At 38.8% G+C, this 18,924-nt stretch overlaps 1 protein-coding gene across 5 annotated transcripts in view; it reads left to right on the plus strand.

Moving 5' to 3' along the window:
* Golm2 (golgi membrane protein 2) overlaps positions 1–18,924 on the plus strand; it is a 69,251-nt gene that overhangs the window by 25,074 nt on the left and 25,253 nt on the right. For 3 of the 5 annotated variants that reach the window (NM_001205369.1, NM_001205370.1, NM_001205371.1), the window contains exons 2-7: positions 6,755–6,809; positions 9,139–9,241; positions 11,019–11,109; positions 13,887–14,028; positions 14,655–14,735; positions 18,756–18,854. In NM_001205369.1, the coding sequence (NP_001192298.1) occupies positions 6,755–6,809; positions 9,139–9,241; positions 11,019–11,109; positions 13,887–14,028; positions 14,655–14,735; positions 18,756–18,854 (571 nt within the window). The remainder of the gene's footprint in view (positions 1–6,754; positions 6,810–9,138; positions 9,242–11,018; positions 11,110–13,886; positions 14,029–14,654; positions 14,736–18,755; positions 18,855–18,924) is intronic. The other 2 variants (NM_177054.5, NM_199038.3) reach the window with 1 other exon arrangement.

Raw genomic sequence — 18,924 nt, forward strand, 5'->3', positions numbered from 1 at the left:
TCAAGGTTAACTGGCTGGTGGTTGTGCAGACCTTTAATCCCAACCCCTGGGAGGCAGAGGCAGGCAGATCCTGTGAATTTGAGGCCATCCTGGTCTACAGAGAAAGTTCCTTGACAGCCAGGGCTACTTGAAAAACAAACAAACAAAAAAATCCTCAAAAAAAAGTTTCAAGGTCATTCCTACCTACAATGTCTAGTTTGAAGCCAGATAGGATACTAGACCCTTCTCCCCACTGCCCCCCTGAAAAAAAAATCTGGAAAGCTAATTAAAAATATTCAAGCATGAATGAAGATAATTCAAGTAGGGAAGAGTACAAAGTACAAAGAGCATGGGGCATACAAATCTAGAGAGTCTCAGCAAGCATACATTCGGTGTTCTACAAGTGCCAGATGTTGAACACTTGGGGATAAGAATAAAGATGTAATTTCTTTTATGTCACAGTCCACTAGCTGAGACATAATTCTTATACTCAGAATTCTTGATTCTGATAAACATTGAGAGTTTAAAAAAAAATTCTGAAGTAGCATTAGCATTGGAAACAGACTAGATAACTTTTCAAGAAAGTTTTGTTTTTAAGAACTGCTTATGAGGATATTACTAGTAGAATCTGAGCCCAGGCAAGTTGTTTCCAACACTGTAAAAGTTTCTTTCTTTCTTCCTTTCTTTCTCCCCTCCCTTCCCTTCCCTTCCCTTCCCTTCCCTTCCCTTCCCTTCCCTTCCCTTCCCTTCCCTTCCCTTCCCTTCCCTTCCCTTCCCTTCCCTTCCCTTCCCTTCCCTTCCCTTCCCTTCCCTTCCCTTCCCTTCCCTTCCCTTCCCTTCCCTTCCTTCTTTCCTTCTTCCTTACTTCATAGTGTCTTACTATATTTTTCACATTGGCCTTGTGCTCCTGAGCTCAAGCAGTCTTTCTATTGTCTGTCCAGTAGCTAGGAGTATATAACTGAAGGCCAATATTCCCAGCCACCATTTTAGATTTTTGAAATCTGGATTGGTGACTCTCTTAGTTACTGTTCTGTTACTGGGAAGAGATACCATGACTAAGGCAACTGTTACGAAGCATCTAATTAGGACTTGCTTATAATTTCAGAGGTTTAGTTCTTCATCATCATCATGTCAGGGAGCATGGCAGCATGCAGGCAGGTGCTGGAGCAGTAGCAGAGAGCTACATCATAATCTGTAGGTAGAAAGAGAAACTTCTGGGCTTGGCATGGATTTTTGAAACCTCAAAGCCCACCCCCAGTGACACACTTCCTCCCATAGGGCTACACCTCCTAATCCTTCTAATCCTTTAAATTCTTTCAAGCAGTTCTACTCCCTGGTGACTACACATTCAACTATTTGGGTCATTCTTATTCAAACCACCACAGTATCTGATTGTAGATGTGATTGGGCAAGAGGTGTGCTGTTGGTGACTGTTAACTGTCTGGCCACCCTTCAACACCACTCACTTGCAAAGAAACATGTACATTATCTTTCTTGTATACTTTTAAGTAACAATATCTTGCCTATTTTAAGTAAAAGGCCTGAAAGTAGGACCAGGGATATAGCTATAGTTTAGTGGTAGAACACTTCCCTGATTTGTGGCCCTGGATTTAATTCCCAGTGCCAGAAAAAAACAAGAAGATCACTGCAAAAGCTGGTAAGTAAGGAGAGAGAGAGGTGACACAGAACCCAGAGAATGAGAATCCCTTTGTGAGATAAGTGGTAAATAATACTTTTGAGGTTTTGTGCTATATCCTGTCTAGAAAATATTTTGAAGAAAAGCTAAGTAATTTTAGAACTTTCTAGAGCATTGCCTATTTAACAGTGAGTGTGGAAATGTGATGAACCTAAATTATTTACTAATTAATTTATAATTAATCAGTAGTAAGAACCAAAACCAGGGGCTGAGCAGAGGGCTCAGTGGTTAAGTGCACCTTGTTCTCTATTATAGGACCGGAGTTCAATTCCCAGCACTCATGTTGAGTTGCTGATGACTGCCTGTAACTCTAGCTCCAGTGATTTTCAGTTAGCTTTTCATATCTTACTACACCGCAGATTATTGCTTGGCCAGCTTGTCTGTGTGCCTTTTTGCCCTCTCCCTGCCCATACCATTTGTGTGTGTATCTCATTTATATTTATTTATTGGGAATGGGGAACATGCTCGTGTCACTATACTTATATAGAGGTCAGAAGACAACCTTTGGAGTCATTTCTCTCCTACCTTGTGGGTTCTAGGGATCAGACTTGGTGGCAAACACCTTCAACCTCTTATCTATCACAAGGAGCTGCCTTTCTATTCTTATTCTGATAGTTTAGGAGTAATCGGACCTTTTTTATAGAAGGCCAGAGAGCAAGTTCTTGAGGCCATATAATTTCTGTCACTATGGCCATAGCTATCACACAAGCATAAACACAGGCATTATAGCTCATTTCCCACAAAACTATTTAGAGACATTGGAAGTTGAGTTTTATGATATATTATTCCTTGGAAAATTTCCTCCAACCAATAAAGTGTAACCAGTAATCCTCAGCTTGTCATCCCTGTACAAACAGGCCTGGTTGAGAGAGATTTTTTTCTCACATATAAAATGATCTGATTTCATTTTGTATAATTTTGTCCTTTCTGGTCTGCCCATCATACTGTAGCCAAATTTACTTCAAAATTGCAAATTGGATATCATAATCTTGTTTGCAAGCCTTGTAAAGAATCCATGAAAATGCCTGTCATCTTTGGTAAGACCCTTGTGCTATAGACCTTGATTGGTTTTTTGTTGTTTTTTTTTTTTTTTTTTTTGGTGGGGGCGGTTTGAGACAGGGTTTCTCTGTGTAGCCCTGGCTGTCCTGGAACTCACTTTGTAGACCAGGCTGGCCTTGAACTCAGAAATCTGCCTGCCTCTGCCTCCCGAGTGCTAGGATTAAAGGCGTGCGCCACCACACCCGCTACCTTGATTGTTTTTAAAGAGATATATCTTACTATTTCCCCTTAATTCATTATTTTCCTGCTACTCACACTCCAGTGAAGTCTGCTTGGCAGGCCGAGAGGCCTGGAAGCACTCACGAGGCAGGGAGTTTCAAGGAAACTCAACCTCCTGGAACCAGGCATTCTCATAACCCTATCCCCGCATTAGTCTGGTGTATGGATCCAAGTGCTCTCTTTCAGTATTGTTTTATTATAAGTGCCTTTAAAGATTGAATTGTGACATAGCTAAGCCTTCGCCAGTGTTCCAACATCCTAGAAAATCCTTGAAGCCCACAAACTTGTAATTCAGTAAGAAGGTTATCTATTCAACATTCAAATTTACTTCTAGTACAGACTGTGAAACTAATTAGGCATTACAAAGAGCGGAGCCAGAATAGCTTAGGGCTGGTCTGCAGAGTGTTTACTTGGGACATAGGCAGTCTTACTCAGACAAGGGAATTTACAATGGCCTGGCATATAGGTGGGTTTACCATGAAAGAATTAGAGAATCCCCCTGAGACAGGTTTCTTCCCTAGGCCCAAAGAAACAGCATAATCAGGCATTTACTAAGGACCCCTGGTGGTGGGCTTAACAATAGACTAGCTTTACACCTGGCTCCCTTCTTAGTGTCAGTGGCCTCGTCCCCACCTTCTTTTGATGTATACATTCCTTTTCTATTGTGTCACTGTAACTCTCGGATGTATCTCGCCTGGTTTCTTGTTGCTCTTCTGTATAAAAAGTTGATGCTCGACTTGAAAAATTACATTCAGATTCTACACAATCTCTCCTGTCGCTTCTGTTTGTCATTTGCCAACTCCTTGCCCACCTGCAACTAGAAACCCGTTCTACGCAGACAGGGACCAAAAAGGCTCTGCGGCATTTTCCAGCTCCTTGGGACTTTTGGCAGATGCTAGAATGTTGAGTGAATTTTCTTTCTTTCTTTCTTTCTTTTTTTTTTTTTACTTCCAAGATTTGGTGCATCGTTAAATGTCTTCTTTCCTCTTTATCTACCCTCCTTCCACATGGGTGAGAGTCACTCTTCTGTAGGAGTTAGTCAGACATTACTGTCGTCTCCAGAAGCCTCCTGTTCTCTCCTGAGGCTGGATTTCTAGGCTGTTTCTACTGTGTTTGCCTGTATAAAACTCTTATCATTTGTCTTGCCATTCTATAATTGCCTGTTTTCTTCAGTGTCTCTTTTGACTAATGAGGTCCTCAAGCACACAGTGTTTGTTTATTGTTCTGTCTGTATTTGTCTGTGTGCTGTCCAGAGCACACTCAGCATTCGTATGGTCCTTTTCTTTGTGCATTGAAAATGGTGTAAAAAATGTAGATGTAATTGATATAAAATTAACTCTTCTAAAGTATATAATTCATTGGGTTTTTTTAAAAGTAAATTTATCCCAACACTTGGGAGGCAGAGGCAGGCAGATTTCTGAGTTCAAGGCCAGCCTGGTCTACAGAGTGAGTTCCAGGATAGCCAGGGCTACACAGAGAAATCGTGTCTCAAAAAAACAAAAACAAAAAACCAAACAAACAAAAAAGTAAATTTATAGTGTCATAGAGCTGTTGTTACTGTCTAATTCTAAAACATTTTCATTGCTCAAAAAGAAATCCTGTACACATTAAGAAGTCCCTCTTATGGCTAGGGACTGTTAAGATGTAGAACATGAACTTGTGAAAGACACTGGGTTTATCCTTAGAGACTTCAGTAACCTCTGCTCCCCAGATGGTAGCCGTTGTCTTTCTGTGCATTTCATGTGGGTGGGATCAGAATTGTTTGGCCTTTTTGTGAGTGTCTTCTCGAACTTGCCTGTGTAGTGTTCTCGAAGAGTACCTGTGTTATGCTATGTACCAGTAGTGTTTCATCCCTTTTCATAACTATGCATTGGCCTTATTTAAACTTCCTTCTTCAAAGCCCCCAAGACTTCAGTGAGACTGCTAGATTCCTGCTCTTGGAACAGTCCTGCTTTCATCTGCTCTTTGTTTCTGGATGGACTTTCACCTTACTAACTAAGCCATCAGGACTCAGGTAAAGGGTAGACCCTGCTTGATTCCTTGCCTTTCCTGCCCAAGCTCCTTTTCCTATTCGTCTTTCTTGTGAATCACCAGATAGTACTTTGGACTGTTCTTACATACCTCAGGCCTTCTGGACTCTATACATTTTCTTGGTTATTCTCTCTTTCTGAAAGGCTCTTTTCTACTTACTTCAAGTTTAAATTCTCAACCTTAAATTCCTGTTTCAGACAGAATCCTTCCTGTAACATCTTTGAATTATCATAGGAATTATACTTTTTAGGTACTACCCTATCTATCCTTGACACTGTTCTTATGTTTTCTCTGTTGTTTCATATTCTTGCCAATATGTTGGCACTAGATGGTAGGAGAAAGGAAATGAGTCTTGACTATAAAGGTAGTGTAAGATCTGGTAGGATGGCTGTAAGCCTGATGGGCCTGCGTTTCACCTCCTGGATTCATGTGGTTGAAGAAAAAGTTCTTTTCCTGGAATTGTCCTCTGACCTCTGTGTACTTTATGTGAACACATACACACATGCACACACACACACACACACGCACAAATATTATAAAACAAAATAAAATGTAGTATAAGAGAAGTCTTTGTGGTGATGGAATACCTTCTGTGTCTTGACTATTATTGTGGTTTCACAGCCCAAGACACATGATGAAATGACATAAAATTATTCATAGTTGTTATGTTATTGCCCTAATTTTGAAGTTGAACTAATAGTTATACACACTGGGAGAAATTATGTGAGAGTTAAATGAGATATCTGTGCAATAGTCTGTACTTTTTAAAAATATTATTTAGAAATTGTATTGGTATTTATCATTTGCCTCTTATATGATTGCTTTGGATCATTGTGAATCTGGCCTACTTTGGGGTAAGGATACCCATTTGTAGTGGCAAAATTGTCTACAGCAAGAACATCTTTGTGAAAAAAATAAGAGTATAAAGGGGGAAAATGAAAAAAATTTAAAACATAACAAATATTATATTGTTCAAGTACATGTTTTTACTTTTACTTTCAGTGGTAAGCCTTAGCTTCAGTCAGGTTTTGTACATCTATGCTCTTAGCATTCTTGTGTACTGACTTTTAAAGGACAGTGACCTTGGCTTTGAATCTTGAGCACATGCCTGAACACAGATACTGTGTTGCCATGGAAAAGCCTGATAAGCAGGAATCACTTTTGATTTGATAGTAAATGTTTCAAAGAGTTAATCTTATTCTAATATTGAGTTAGTGAGAGATCTTCTGTAAGATCTGGGGTAGGGAAGTAATAAATGATGTACAATTCAAACTCTAAAACATGGAAAATTAACATTACATACAGAATCAGAATTTACCTCTTAATTATTTTTGATGTATAGAGTTTTTGTTTACATTTATGATCACGTTCAAAGTGAATATGAGTAACTATGAATGAAATGACGTATTCTTGGTGGGTAAAATGGTGCACACATATAAGCACTAGAGGTGGAAGCATGGAAATCAGGGGTTCAAGGTTGTCCTTGACTTTACAGAGGAGAGCTAGGTGGCGGCGGCAGACGTCTTTAGTTCCAGCACTGAAAGCAGAGGCAGGCAGATATATGAGTTTAAGGCCAGCCTGCTCTACATAGCAGTTCCAGACTCACCAAGGCTATATAAAAAGACCTTGTCTCAAAAAGAAAAACACACACCAAACAAACAGCAACAACAAAAATAACATAGGGAGTTCAAGGATAGTTTGAGCTACATAGGACATTGTGTTAAGAAAATATATATATAATTATTAAAATGAAAACAATTTCTTTTTTAGGTTAAGCTACAAAACAACATATCATATCAGATGGCAGACATACATCATTTAAAGGGTAAGAAATTTTTCTTTTAGATTTATTTACTATGTACGCAGTGTTCTGCCTGCACATAGACTTGCAGGCCAGAAAAGGACACCAGATCTCATTATAGATATTTATGAGCCACCATGTGGTTGCTGGGAATTGAACTCAGGACCTCTGGAAGAACAGTTAGTGCTCTTAACTTCTGAGCCATCTCTCTAGCCTCCAAGAGACTTTTAATTATAGAGTAAAGGTAAGGACTACTTTATGTCTGAAATCTTCAAGAATTAAATAGTAGTTGGCTGAGCCAGGTGGTGGTGGCACATGCCTTTAGTCCCACCATTCAGGAGGCAGAAGCAAGTAGATCTCTGTACTCCGAATGCATATGTATACATGTGTACAAGCACATAAACACATATAAAAAATTCTCAAAGAAAGTTGAACTGTAGATTATGTGGCCATTACGTTTCTAGGGGGATAAAAAGATGGGGTTCTTATTCTGTATTGTGTATTCAGATTGGAGGATGCTTTGGTGAAGTTCTCTTGAGATAGAAAGAAACCTGGAATGTAGAGAAATAATAAATAAATTTAAAGCTCTAACTTTAAAAATATTAGTTAGTTTTCTATTTCTGTGATAAAACACCGTGACCAAAAGCAGCCTGGGGAGGAGAGGGTTTGTTTCCTGTTGTAGATTATAGTCTGTTATCCAGGGACGTCAAGGCAGGGACTGATGAAGAGGACATCAGTTTGCTTGCTTCCCATGGGTCAGGACCACCTTCCATGTTGTTTTTCATGAAGGATTAAGCTTTTACAGAAAAGAATAGGCAAAGAGAGTAAGCTCCTCGCTTAGATTACATCACTTCCTCTGTCAGCTTTGGGGCATGTAATGGCTTAATCTTTATTGTCATCTTGACTGGATTTATAATCACCTGAGGGAAACAACTCTGGTCGTGTCTGTAAGAGTGTTTTCAGAGAAATGATAATGGAGGAGCTAAAACTTACCCTGAATGTGAGTGTCACTATTCCATAGGATTTTTAGTTAAGGTCTTCCTGTGTAGCCAAGGCTACCTTCAGACTTACAGTGACTCTTATAGGAGCGGTTTCATTGAACATTATCTTTGAGCTCATACTAAGAAAATACAACACAGATGGGCAGTGGTGACCCATACCTTTAGTCTACAGAGCCAGTTCCAGAACAGCTAGGGCTATACAGAGAAATCTTACCTCAAAAAACAAAACAAGAAAGAAAAAAAGAAGATACAGTGTAACCAGGCATCTTGGTGCAAGTCTACAGTCCAGCACTCAGGGCAGAAGCTGGTAGATCTCTGTGAGTGTGAGTTCCAGGCCTCCAGAGTTACATGGAGAGAACCCCGCCTCCCGCCCCAAACCAAGAAAGAAAAAAAGAAAAGAAAGGAGGTGGGGGGGGGGGGAGAAAGAAAAGAAAAAAAGTGGGAGCGCAGTACCATTGTAGTGCAATGCAAGATGCATCTAACCCTACCTACATACTCAAGTGTTCTGTTAACGTGGGGCTGCCTCAGAACACGGTTAGTAAAGGAGAAGGAAATACAGACTTCAAAACTGAAGCCAAGAAATAATGTTAAAAAAAAAATGACAAAGTTGGAAAATAAATGATGTTTGAGATTTCTGGTGCTCCAGTGATGAAGCAGTGTAGGTATTTCTAGAAATTGAGAAGTTGAACAGCAGCTAAAGCTGTGGTAGAGCCAAATGGGAGGTATTCTGATAGACAAGCAGTAAAAGTGTGTTTCTACAGTGTGTATGAATACGGGGTCCTAGGTTGGCAGAACAAGTTTGATTTTGAGAACTGGAGTCATCTCAGTGTTCCTTACATGAGCCATAGTCTGAACAACGCAAAAGGTGTTAATAATCCCTGGAGCTTGCTGGCCAGCCAGCTGAGCCTGCTCAGTAAGCCCAGAGCTCAGTGAAAGACCTTGGCTCAAAACCTCATGAGAAAAGGCTGGAGAGATGGCGTGGCACTTACGAGTACTTAATGCTCTTGTAAAGGATCCAGGTTTGGTTCTAGGACACACATGATGGCTTACAGCCATATGTAACTCCAGATGCAGGAGACCTAACGCCTCTTCTGACCTCCCAAGGCTCCTCCACATGTGGGGCACAGATAAACATTCAGGCACACAAAAATAACAAAAACAACCAAGGTGGAGTATTTTAAGGAGCTACACTCAAGGTTGACCTCTGACTACACATGTTATCTAACTTCCTGAGAATCTTAGTAGAAAAATTGAAAATGTACATAATTAAAAGATCATTCTATAGATTCTCAAAAGAAAGTCATGCAGTAAGTAAATTGATTCTTCTTTGGCTCCTTCCCTTGTCTGCCTAGAGCAACTGGCTGAGCTTCGTCAGGAGTTTCTTCGACAGGAAGATCAGCTTCAAGACTACAGGAAAAATAATACCTACCTTGTCAAGCGGCTAGAATACGAGAGGTAAGGTGCCACACGCAGCAGCTCTGTGAGCCTCCAGCTGTTGTCCAGGCTTTGTAACTAACGCACTTCTTCCCATCTGCCCTCTACTCTTGCTCTTCATTTTCTTCATCTTATTTTATCTTTCAAAGGTTGTTGTAAAAGTATAATCTTTTATTTTAATATTTTAAACACTATGAAAACATCTCTTACATGATCTAGATTGTCAAACAGAAAGATCTTATAACAACAAGTTTTGTTGAATGGGATACAGTAAGAACTAAAACCAGACTTCCTTTCTGAGGGACTTCCAGAAGATGAAAACAACTCTGGGCATGCCCTCAGCATTGCTAAGGACTGTGTTCCTGCTCTTGATCTGTCCCTCCCTCACACTTCTACAGAGGGAGGAGGTGGGGAACTTCTTAGGGTCTAATCAGGTTTATGGTAAAGGGTTGAGTCTTTTTAGGTTTGTACACCAGAAGTTAGGCTCAACAGTTTTTCTGTTTCTTAGTTATCTATGTATAACTACTTACTATATGAGTATTTTTAACCTGCCAGTATTCAGTGTTTTTTCTAGCATATCAATTTGTTAAAACTTAGATTCTACCAACTTGTGGGACCACTGTAGAAATTTTCTTTTCTCAGTATTATTTGGACCAACAAGATGGCTCAGTGGGTAAAAGACACTTTCTGTGCAACTCTGATTACCTGAGGGTGGCCTCTGGATCCTGCCATGGAAAACAGACCTAACTTCTAACATCTACACGTATGCCATGGAACACTGTGCCACTCACATGGCTACAAGTAGATACATAAATGCACACATCATATATACAGCTATGTCATAGTAACAATAATGCTAAAGTAAAATAAATAATTGTAGATGGTATCATTTTTATTTTATGTAATTTTTTGAGATTTTTCCCTCTTAATATTTCACTAGTATATATTCATAAACATACATTTACTGAAAATGTTTTATCAGTTAGCTGCCTGTATAATGTGAATCAAAGATTGCTTCCTAAATAATTGTGTTTACTTATAACAGAGATGTTTCCTCATAGCCCTACCACATTGTTTTAGTTTAACTTTAATTTGGTCTCAAGATGTAGGAATAAGATAGTACAATGATATCAAGATAGGAAGTTTAATTTGTGATAATAATGTGAACATTAAGATGTGTCTATGTATTCATTAAGTTTAATTGCAATAATAATGTGACATTAGCATATGTGTATTAAGTTCTTGTTTCTATTTTCAAGAATGTCTGTTTGTATCTTTGACTACTTCCCCAGCAGAAAGTCACCATTTTTACATGTTTTGACTTTTTTTCCTGACACTATACTGTTTCTTTCTTTCCTTTATTCCTTGGTATACACTTGTATTATGGTATTTAAAGTTCGGTTGAAGACATGAATAGCTGTCATTCTTTATTGGCTCCTACTTCTAGCATTTTTCATCTGTTTGATGAGAACCTAGAGGTTGTTTGTTATTTTTTCCTTTTATCACAGCATTTTTCTCTGCTGTGATTGAAATTGGCCTTGACAATTGTTTCTTTATAGGTATAATTTGTAAAACACTTGAGGAAGGCTTGCTTGCATCTACCTGCTTTCTGTTTTTTCTGTTAACTTTAGCAGTATCTCCAGCTGCCCCCGATAAAGAGTCAAACATTTATGATATTGACTGCATTTCACTGTTTCCCTACTGAATGATGTTGTGTCTTCCTAGATACATGTGCTGCTTCTGGACAGACTTGGAGCACTCAGTCTAATAGCATCTAAAGAATGACTTTCTAATTTAGTTTTCAGTGTGGACAGCAGATCAAGGAGTTAAGAGCACAACATGAAGAAAATATTAAAAAATTAGCAGATCAGTTTTTGCAGGAACAAAAGGTAAATTAAAACTAAGTATTTAAATAATGTATGCTTTGGTTATAATTCATTTAATTTAGAAGTAGATGGTTGTCATAACACATTAAGAATTCTAGTCTGCCTGATTTAAAAGAGGATGTGTATTTGTTGAGTAAAATGGATGTGTGTAAAAATATATCAACTTACTGTTTCTTATGGTTAAGAATCAAACCTAGGGCTTTGCACAGGCTAGGCAAATTGTTATTATGGTGGTTATTGCTGTCAATGTCAGATTCTAAGGTGGACGACTTTCTACCGAAAAGCCTTCCTTTTTCCCTCCTCCTTCCTTTTCTGTATCCCATTCTCTTAGTATATAGCTCAAATACCATTGAATTTCCAACCCCCTTGCCTGAGCTTTTCAAGTGCTGGTGTTAACAGGTGAATAATATCCACACCCAGCTTCATTTTTTTATTTTAGTCTGTTGAGAAAACAGAATTGTCAAGCTTTTTCTTATTAGTCTCTAGTAGTCTGATGACCTGTCTTAAAACAGAAATAACATGTCTAGATACTAAATAAGTAATTTTGATTCATACTTTCTTAAAGTACTGTGGGTCAGATCTGTGGCTTCATATGTGCAGTTATATGTTCTGTTGAGCTAGATGACCAACTCTGCCTGATACATCTTGGGTCAGCAAATGATTTATTTATTTTGAGTTGAGTTATCATAAAGGCCATTGTAGAAATAGAATTTTTTTTAAAGCTCACTAACCATTATGGACAGGAGTTATTTTTTATACTCTTTAATCTTAGTTTGGTTAAATGTGATTTGTATAAAATTTGTAATTAAAAGTAAAGAGTGACTCAGTAATAAAGAGCATTTCTTTTGTTCTTTGGTAACATTCTAAGGACTAGAAGTCAAGGCTGTCTGGTTTTTGTCCTTAGCTCTTCCTTAGCTTTACAGCAGGATATTGAGGGTGTTATATCTCTCCAGTTTTCAGTCTACAGTTTGAAACAGCTGCAGTTTATCTGGGTCTGCTTTGAAGAGTGTGAGAATGGACTAGTGGAAAGCTTGAATGATCAGCCACTGTGAAGGTACTGAGTGTAGTTAGAGGTAGTATTAAGACACCGAAAGTTCAGAGGAGTACAATAGTGTGGAAAAGGAAGGAGAGAGGCTTGCTGTAGTGCTGTGTTATTCACTGAAAGCCTTTATTATTTTTCATGGTTTTGACAAAAATAGCTGACAAAACAATTTATAGCAGAAAACTCAAAATAATATGATATTATGACATGGAGATATTATTAAAAATTCACAGGCTAGTATCCATAAATAACATTTTGTATTGTTTTTGTGATACAAGGACAGAAAGACTACAGATCAGAGGAGAATAAGAAAACTTGAAGACCAAAACTCCTTATACTAGGTTATATACTTATATACTAGGTTAAATCTTGGAACAGAAAAAAGATATAGTAGAAAAACTGGTTTAAAAGATCTACATGAGGTCTGAAAGTTTAGTTAATAATTATATTTTTTTCCTTTCTTTTCCTTTTGAGACAAGGTCTTGTGTAGCTCAGACTGGACTTAAATTTCCTATGTAGCCAAGGGTGGCCTTAGACTTTGGATTTTTCTGCCTTTGTCTCCTGTGTGCTCTTATTAGAGATGTATGGCACCTGCCCAGCTTATGTGCTTCTGGGAAGCCAGCCGGGCCTTTATGGATGGTAGGGAAGCAATCCTCCATCTGAGCCAGCGCTCCAGTCCAGTAACAACTGTTGTCTTTGTTTTATAAGTCTATCATAGTAGTATCAGTTCTAACATTAGGGGAACCTGGGTACACAGAGCTAATTTTCTCCAAATCTAAAATTATTTCATGCTGGGCAGTGGTGGTACAAGCTTTTAATCCCTGCACGCAGGAGGAAGAGGCAGAGGCAGGCAGGTCTCTGAGTTCAATGCCAGTCTGATTTACAGAGTGAGTTCCAGGATAGCCAGGGCTGCACAGAGAGACTACATCTTGAAAATCAAGATGGGCTGGTGAGATGGCTCAGTGGGTAAGAGCACACGACTGCTCTTTCGAAGGTCCAGAGTTCAAATCCCAGCAACCACATGGTGGCTCACAACCACCTGTAACAAGATCTGACTCCCTCTTCTGGTGTGTCTGAAGACAGCTACAGTGTACTTACATATAATAATAAATAAATCTTAAAAAAAAAAAAAAGAAAATCAAGATAGATAGATAGATAGATAGATAGATTTTTTTCATAATAAAAACTCTCCTTAAGCACAACAAGAAGTCCCCTCACTAAATTACAGAAATATTGTTTTAAGAAAGATGCTTTATATTTAAGATTACATGGTGTCTTATTCCTATAATTCCAGCACTTGGGAAGCAGAGGCAGGAAAATCACCACACATTTGAAGCTAACCTGGTCTATTTTATCTAGGAAGTTCTAGGCAGCATAAAAACTCTGACCTTGTTTCTTAAGAGAAGAAAGAGGTGGTGTTACCCATTCGCACAAAGGTGATAGCATTAAAAGGAAAACATCTTTGTTAACTTGTTTGTTTTGTGTTGTTTTTACTGTATTTTTTTAGCCCTTAGATGGTTCAGTAAGTAAGGGCACTTGTCAGTAAGCATGATGACCTGAGTTTGATCCTCACTCCCCACATGGTAGAAGGAAAGAAACTTGTGGATAACTGTACTTGCTTGCGCCCATGAACACACATATAGACACACAGACACACACACATTAATTGTTTTATCAGTGGCTTAATGATTCAAAACTGAAAAATACTTATTGTTACCAAATCTTTATCCAACAACAGGAGACTCATAAGATTCAATCAAATGATGGAAAAGAATTGGGTAGAAACGATCATGGAGCACCTAAAAATATTCCAAATGTGCCTGAAAATGATGCAAATAAGAATGAAGACCCCTCAAGCAATCATCTTCCCCATGGGAAAGGTAAGTTTTGTGTTTATATGAGATTCACCATTTTTTCCTGTTTTGAAATATATTCAAATCATTAAAAACTTGTTTGATACTAGTTCTGAGATGATTTGATTTAATGTCTGTATTGTTTAAATTTTTGGTCCTGTGACAAAAGAGAAAAAAGTATTTTAGTTAAAAATCAGGGCCAGGAAGTAGGCTCAGATGGTAAAGTCACTTGCTGTGCACCAATGACAACCAGAGTTCAGGTCCTCACATCTACATTCACAAGTTAATGTAGTGGCACATATCCGCAACCCCAGAACTACAGTGAGGTAGGAGATGGAAACATATTTTTCTGGAGGTGATCAGGCCAGCTAGCCTTGTCTGTGAAGCAAAGCACACACAACAGAGGCCCCTACCTCAGCAGTGGAAGGAAAGAGCTGACTCCCTTGACTGCCACGTTATGCACACGTGCAGGCACATACACGCTGAAGAAAGTACGTTTTTTAAAATATTAAAAGAAAAAAACAAAACTAAGTTTCAAGCAAGGTGTTCACTTACAATCTGTGACATTAGAAACTGATTTTTACTTTCCTTCAAATCTTTTTTGATTTATATTTGCATAAACATAGTTGTACCTTATTTTGTTCCTTGGGCAGAACAACTCAAACGAGTTGGTGATGCAGGGATGCCTGGAGTAGAAGAGAATGACCTAGCAAAAGTAGACGAGCTTCCTGCTGGTAAGTGAGGCTTACTGGAGAACTGAGCTAAGGTTAATGACACTGTTTTTATGTGGCCACATTCTCTTTGATGTTGTTGTTTTGAGAGAGACCTCAGCTGTGTATAGCCCGAGCTGGCCTTCGACTTTTCCTGCTCAGCTTTCTAAGTGACAGGAGCACCACCATTCTCTGTTCTCCATTAGTTTAGTTTTGTTTTGTTTTAGTTTTTGTAGAATCTAGAAAACCTATAGATGTATGTGTGTTTGGTGCAGCTCATTAATTGCCAGAATTTAAAACAAACCTTTTATTGCTTTTATTTGGGGTGTCTGTGTGTGTGTGTGCGTGGAGATTAAGTGCATGCCATGGCATATGTGTGAAGGTCAGAGGACAACTTGTGGGGATTGGGAGAAGAATCACACTCAGGTTGTTAGTCTTTGTGGCTGCTGCCTTAACCCACTGGACCACTTCTCTGGTCAATGCCAGCATTTCCTTTTTTCTTTTTTAAGATTTATTTTTATTTATTTAATGTATATGAGTGCTCTATCTGCATGTATACCTGCATGCCCGAAGAGGGTATCAGCCCTTATTATAGATGGTTGTGAGCCACCATGTGGTTGCTGGGAATTGAACTCAATACCTCTGGAAAGAAGTCAGTGCTCTTAACGGCTGCACTATCCCTCCAGGGCCCCAGGATTTCTTTTTCAATGGAGTTTTTATGAAGTTTTTGCTAAGTATACAATCAGGAGAGAGAGAGAGAGAGAGAGAGAGAGAGAGAGAGAGAGAGAGAGAGAGAGAGAGAGAGAGAGAGCTCTATGAGCATACCTTGCTCCTCTGTTGTTATATTTCCAACTTTCTCTGGGAATTTTTTAAAGGTTTGTTTGTTTAACCCAACCTTGTTTTACCTATCTAAACCACTGGTTCTGAACCTTCCTAGTGCTGTGACTCTAATACAGTTCCTCCTGTTGTGGTGACCCCCCCCCCGCCCCGGAACTTTAAAATTATTCTTGCTACTTCATAACTTTAATTTTGCTACTGTTATGAATTATAAATATCTGTGTTTTCTGATGATCTTAGGTGACCCCTTTGAAATGGTCATTCAACCCTCAAAGGGGCCACAACCCACAGATTGAGAAACACTGATCTAAGCCAAATTTATTTTTAAAGTCACCTTGTTCTTAAGCAAGAGACATTATAATATAAATCTTAACATGACTGATTATTATTTAGTAATGGAGATACTCTTGTCTTCTGCACTTGATCTTAGTCAAAAGGTGAAGAAGCACTCTCCCTCCATCTTATGACTTGTGCTAAGGACAGCACTGACCAGCAGAGCTATAGACTAAGCTGCCCCCGTCCATTAACAAGTCACAGTTAAGCTGTTGATTCTAGTGAAGTGCTATTCATTGAAGGCTTTGTGTGTAGTTGTGTGTGTTGGCTATTGCAGATGGCAGTGGAGACAAGATGTAATGGTGACAAAGTCTGCGGAGAACAGCTCTGTGTGCTTGAGTGTTTTTCTCAGAGTAAATGCCAGACTTCTTGTATACTTAACACTATGTAATAAGTGACATAAAATCATTTAAGTAAACTGTAAAAGTGACCCAAGTAAAATGTGCTAGTTAGGATAGACTAGGAAGTAATTCCTACTAGACATCTTCAAATTACAACATCCAGCAGTGACGAAAGTTTCTTTATTTCCATCTTAAGCCTGATGATCCTTTTGCAGATCTGAAGAGTGGCTTCTGTCATGACTCCACGTGTTCATATTAGCTTCCTATGTTCATATTCCACATGTTCATATTAGCTTCCTATGTTGTTGTACAAGAAGGGAAAGAGGTTATGTATGATTGGAATGTATTTGATGACCCAAATAAGATGTGACTTATTCAAGCCAGGCATGGAGGCCCATGCCTTTAACCCTAGCACTCAGGAGGCAGAGGCAGGCAGATCTCTGGAGTTTGAGGCCAGCTTGATATACAAAGCAAGTTCCAGGACAGCCAGAGCTACAGAGAAACCCTGTCTCAAAAACAAACAAACAAACAAACAAACAAACAAACAAAGTGACATACTCAGTTTCATCTATATCTTCAATGTCAGAATTAAAGGCCCTTGTCCCCTAACCACAAGGGAAAGCTGGTTGTGTATCCAGCAAAAATAAATAGGATCATATTCCATCAAGTTTACCACACCAATCTTTAGGAAGTAAAATGTGCCCATATTTGTATGTAGGAGCTTCTGGTTTTTTTCTTCCCCTCTTGGTTTCCTTTTCTCTTAGTTTTCCTGTGAGCTGTCTGCTTTCCTGCCATAGTCTCCTTCTGTGCAGGGATCTATTGGGGTGAGTGCTGATGTGTAAAATGTAATCTTTCCTGTTGATCTTTGTTTCTTAAGAGAGAAGAAACTTCTAACTCTAACCTTCTTGTTGGTAATGCTCTTTGTACAAATAACATTTCCCATTTTAAAAAATAAAAATTCCAGGAGCTGGAGAAATGGTTCAGTGGTTAAGAATACTTACTTACTACTCTTGCAAAGGACCCAGGTTCAGATTCCAACATCCACATGGCAGCTCACAACCATCTGCAAGCTCAGTTCCAGAAAACTGACCCCTCTTCTGAACTACACAGGCTGCACACGTAAACATGTACACCCAAAACTAAATAAATGTTTAAGACATAGAAAGTAAATGTTCCAGAGCCAAACGGAGTGGTTCATGCCTGTAATCTCAGCATGAGGAGTGTAGGTATAGCCATGTTTGAGAACTGTAGGTATAGCCATGTTTTGGGCTGAATACTGAATTTCAAGCCCACACAAGCTACTGAATAAAACTGGTATGTAGTTGTTCTAAACATACAATAAAACATACGTAGCTGGCCTTTGCTACTTTGTGGGTTCTTTATCCCTTTATCCTTCTAGTTTCACCCACCATCACTAGATAGGAGAGAAAGGATGATAGAGGAGAGAAAGTGAGAGATACCTGAATCTTTTTCTTTCCTTTTGTCTCTTCTTTGAGAATGACTACTAACAAACTGCAACCAACCCTCCTGAACAACCACCACCCACACCTGCCAGGCTCTAGCATTTATATACCCTCTGAAAAGTACCCAGAATTCCAAACATCACACAGTCTCAGGAACTATCTGCAGTTGGCAAAACCATGCGTCTGCTAGTGCATGAGGCAAATCATAGTCAGCTGCTGTGGGCCGTCTGAAGCAGCCCATATCCCACACCTGAGGTTAAAACAAAAACATATTCTTATGATGTTTCTGTGTTTTTTTAAAGAAATCAAAATTCCAGAATTGTCACAATAGTTGTGATTTGTTTTGTTATTTTAAATTGAGGGTTCAGCAATGGACTCAGTGGGTAAAAGCACCTGCCACCAAACCTTATGATTGTAGTTATGTCCCCATGAGCCACCTTGTGGTAGCCTGGCTCACCTGCTTCCAACACACTCATTACACAAAATTAGTAAGTCCCAATGCCATAAAAGACGGCATTGAGCAGCCTAGAGCTCTGTTCTTAATCGCCTCGCCAGCAAGTACTCATTTTTGCTTGCAGTTATTTATAGAAAAGAATCTCATGGTTGTAAGTCATATTTGAAGAGACTACCTTGTTTATTCATAAATTCTTTGCTTAAGTGCCTGTTTTGTGCCAGGAACTGTTTGATTATGATAGCCAGCAAGACAGAATAGATAGTACAATGTATAACTTAATAATCATACAAGAATTTTTAATATGCCAAGGATAAAGATTAAAAAATTAGGATACACATAGTATTTCTGCAGTATAAACTGATTCATAGTGTTTTTTAGAAATCACAGTATTTTCTTTAAAAAAAAAAAGATTTATTTATTTATTACATGTAAGTACACTGTAGCTGTCTTCAGACACACCAAAAGAGGGGGTCAGATCTCATTATGAGTGGTTGCTGGGATTTGAACTCAGGACCTTCAGAAGAGCAGTCATTGCTCTTACTCACTGAGCCATCTCACCAGCCCAGAATCACAGTATTTTCAATGGCAATAATGTGAATCTATTTTTTTCTTATAGCTTTAAAGAAGCCCCCTGTGTTAGCTTCTCAACATGAAAGTCATCAGACAATCTCCCATCTTCCAACTGGACAGCCTCTCTCACCAAACATGGCTCCAGGTATAAAGTCTCACTTAGCATTCCATTTGAGAACCAACTTATTGTTCAGGTGTTACTATAGAGTAAGTAG

Source organism: Mus musculus, chromosome 2 (genome assembly GCF_000001635.26).
Source record: "Mus musculus strain C57BL/6J chromosome 2, GRCm38.p6 C57BL/6J".
In the NCBI taxonomy this organism is placed as follows: domain Eukaryota; kingdom Metazoa; phylum Chordata; class Mammalia; order Rodentia; family Muridae; genus Mus; species Mus musculus.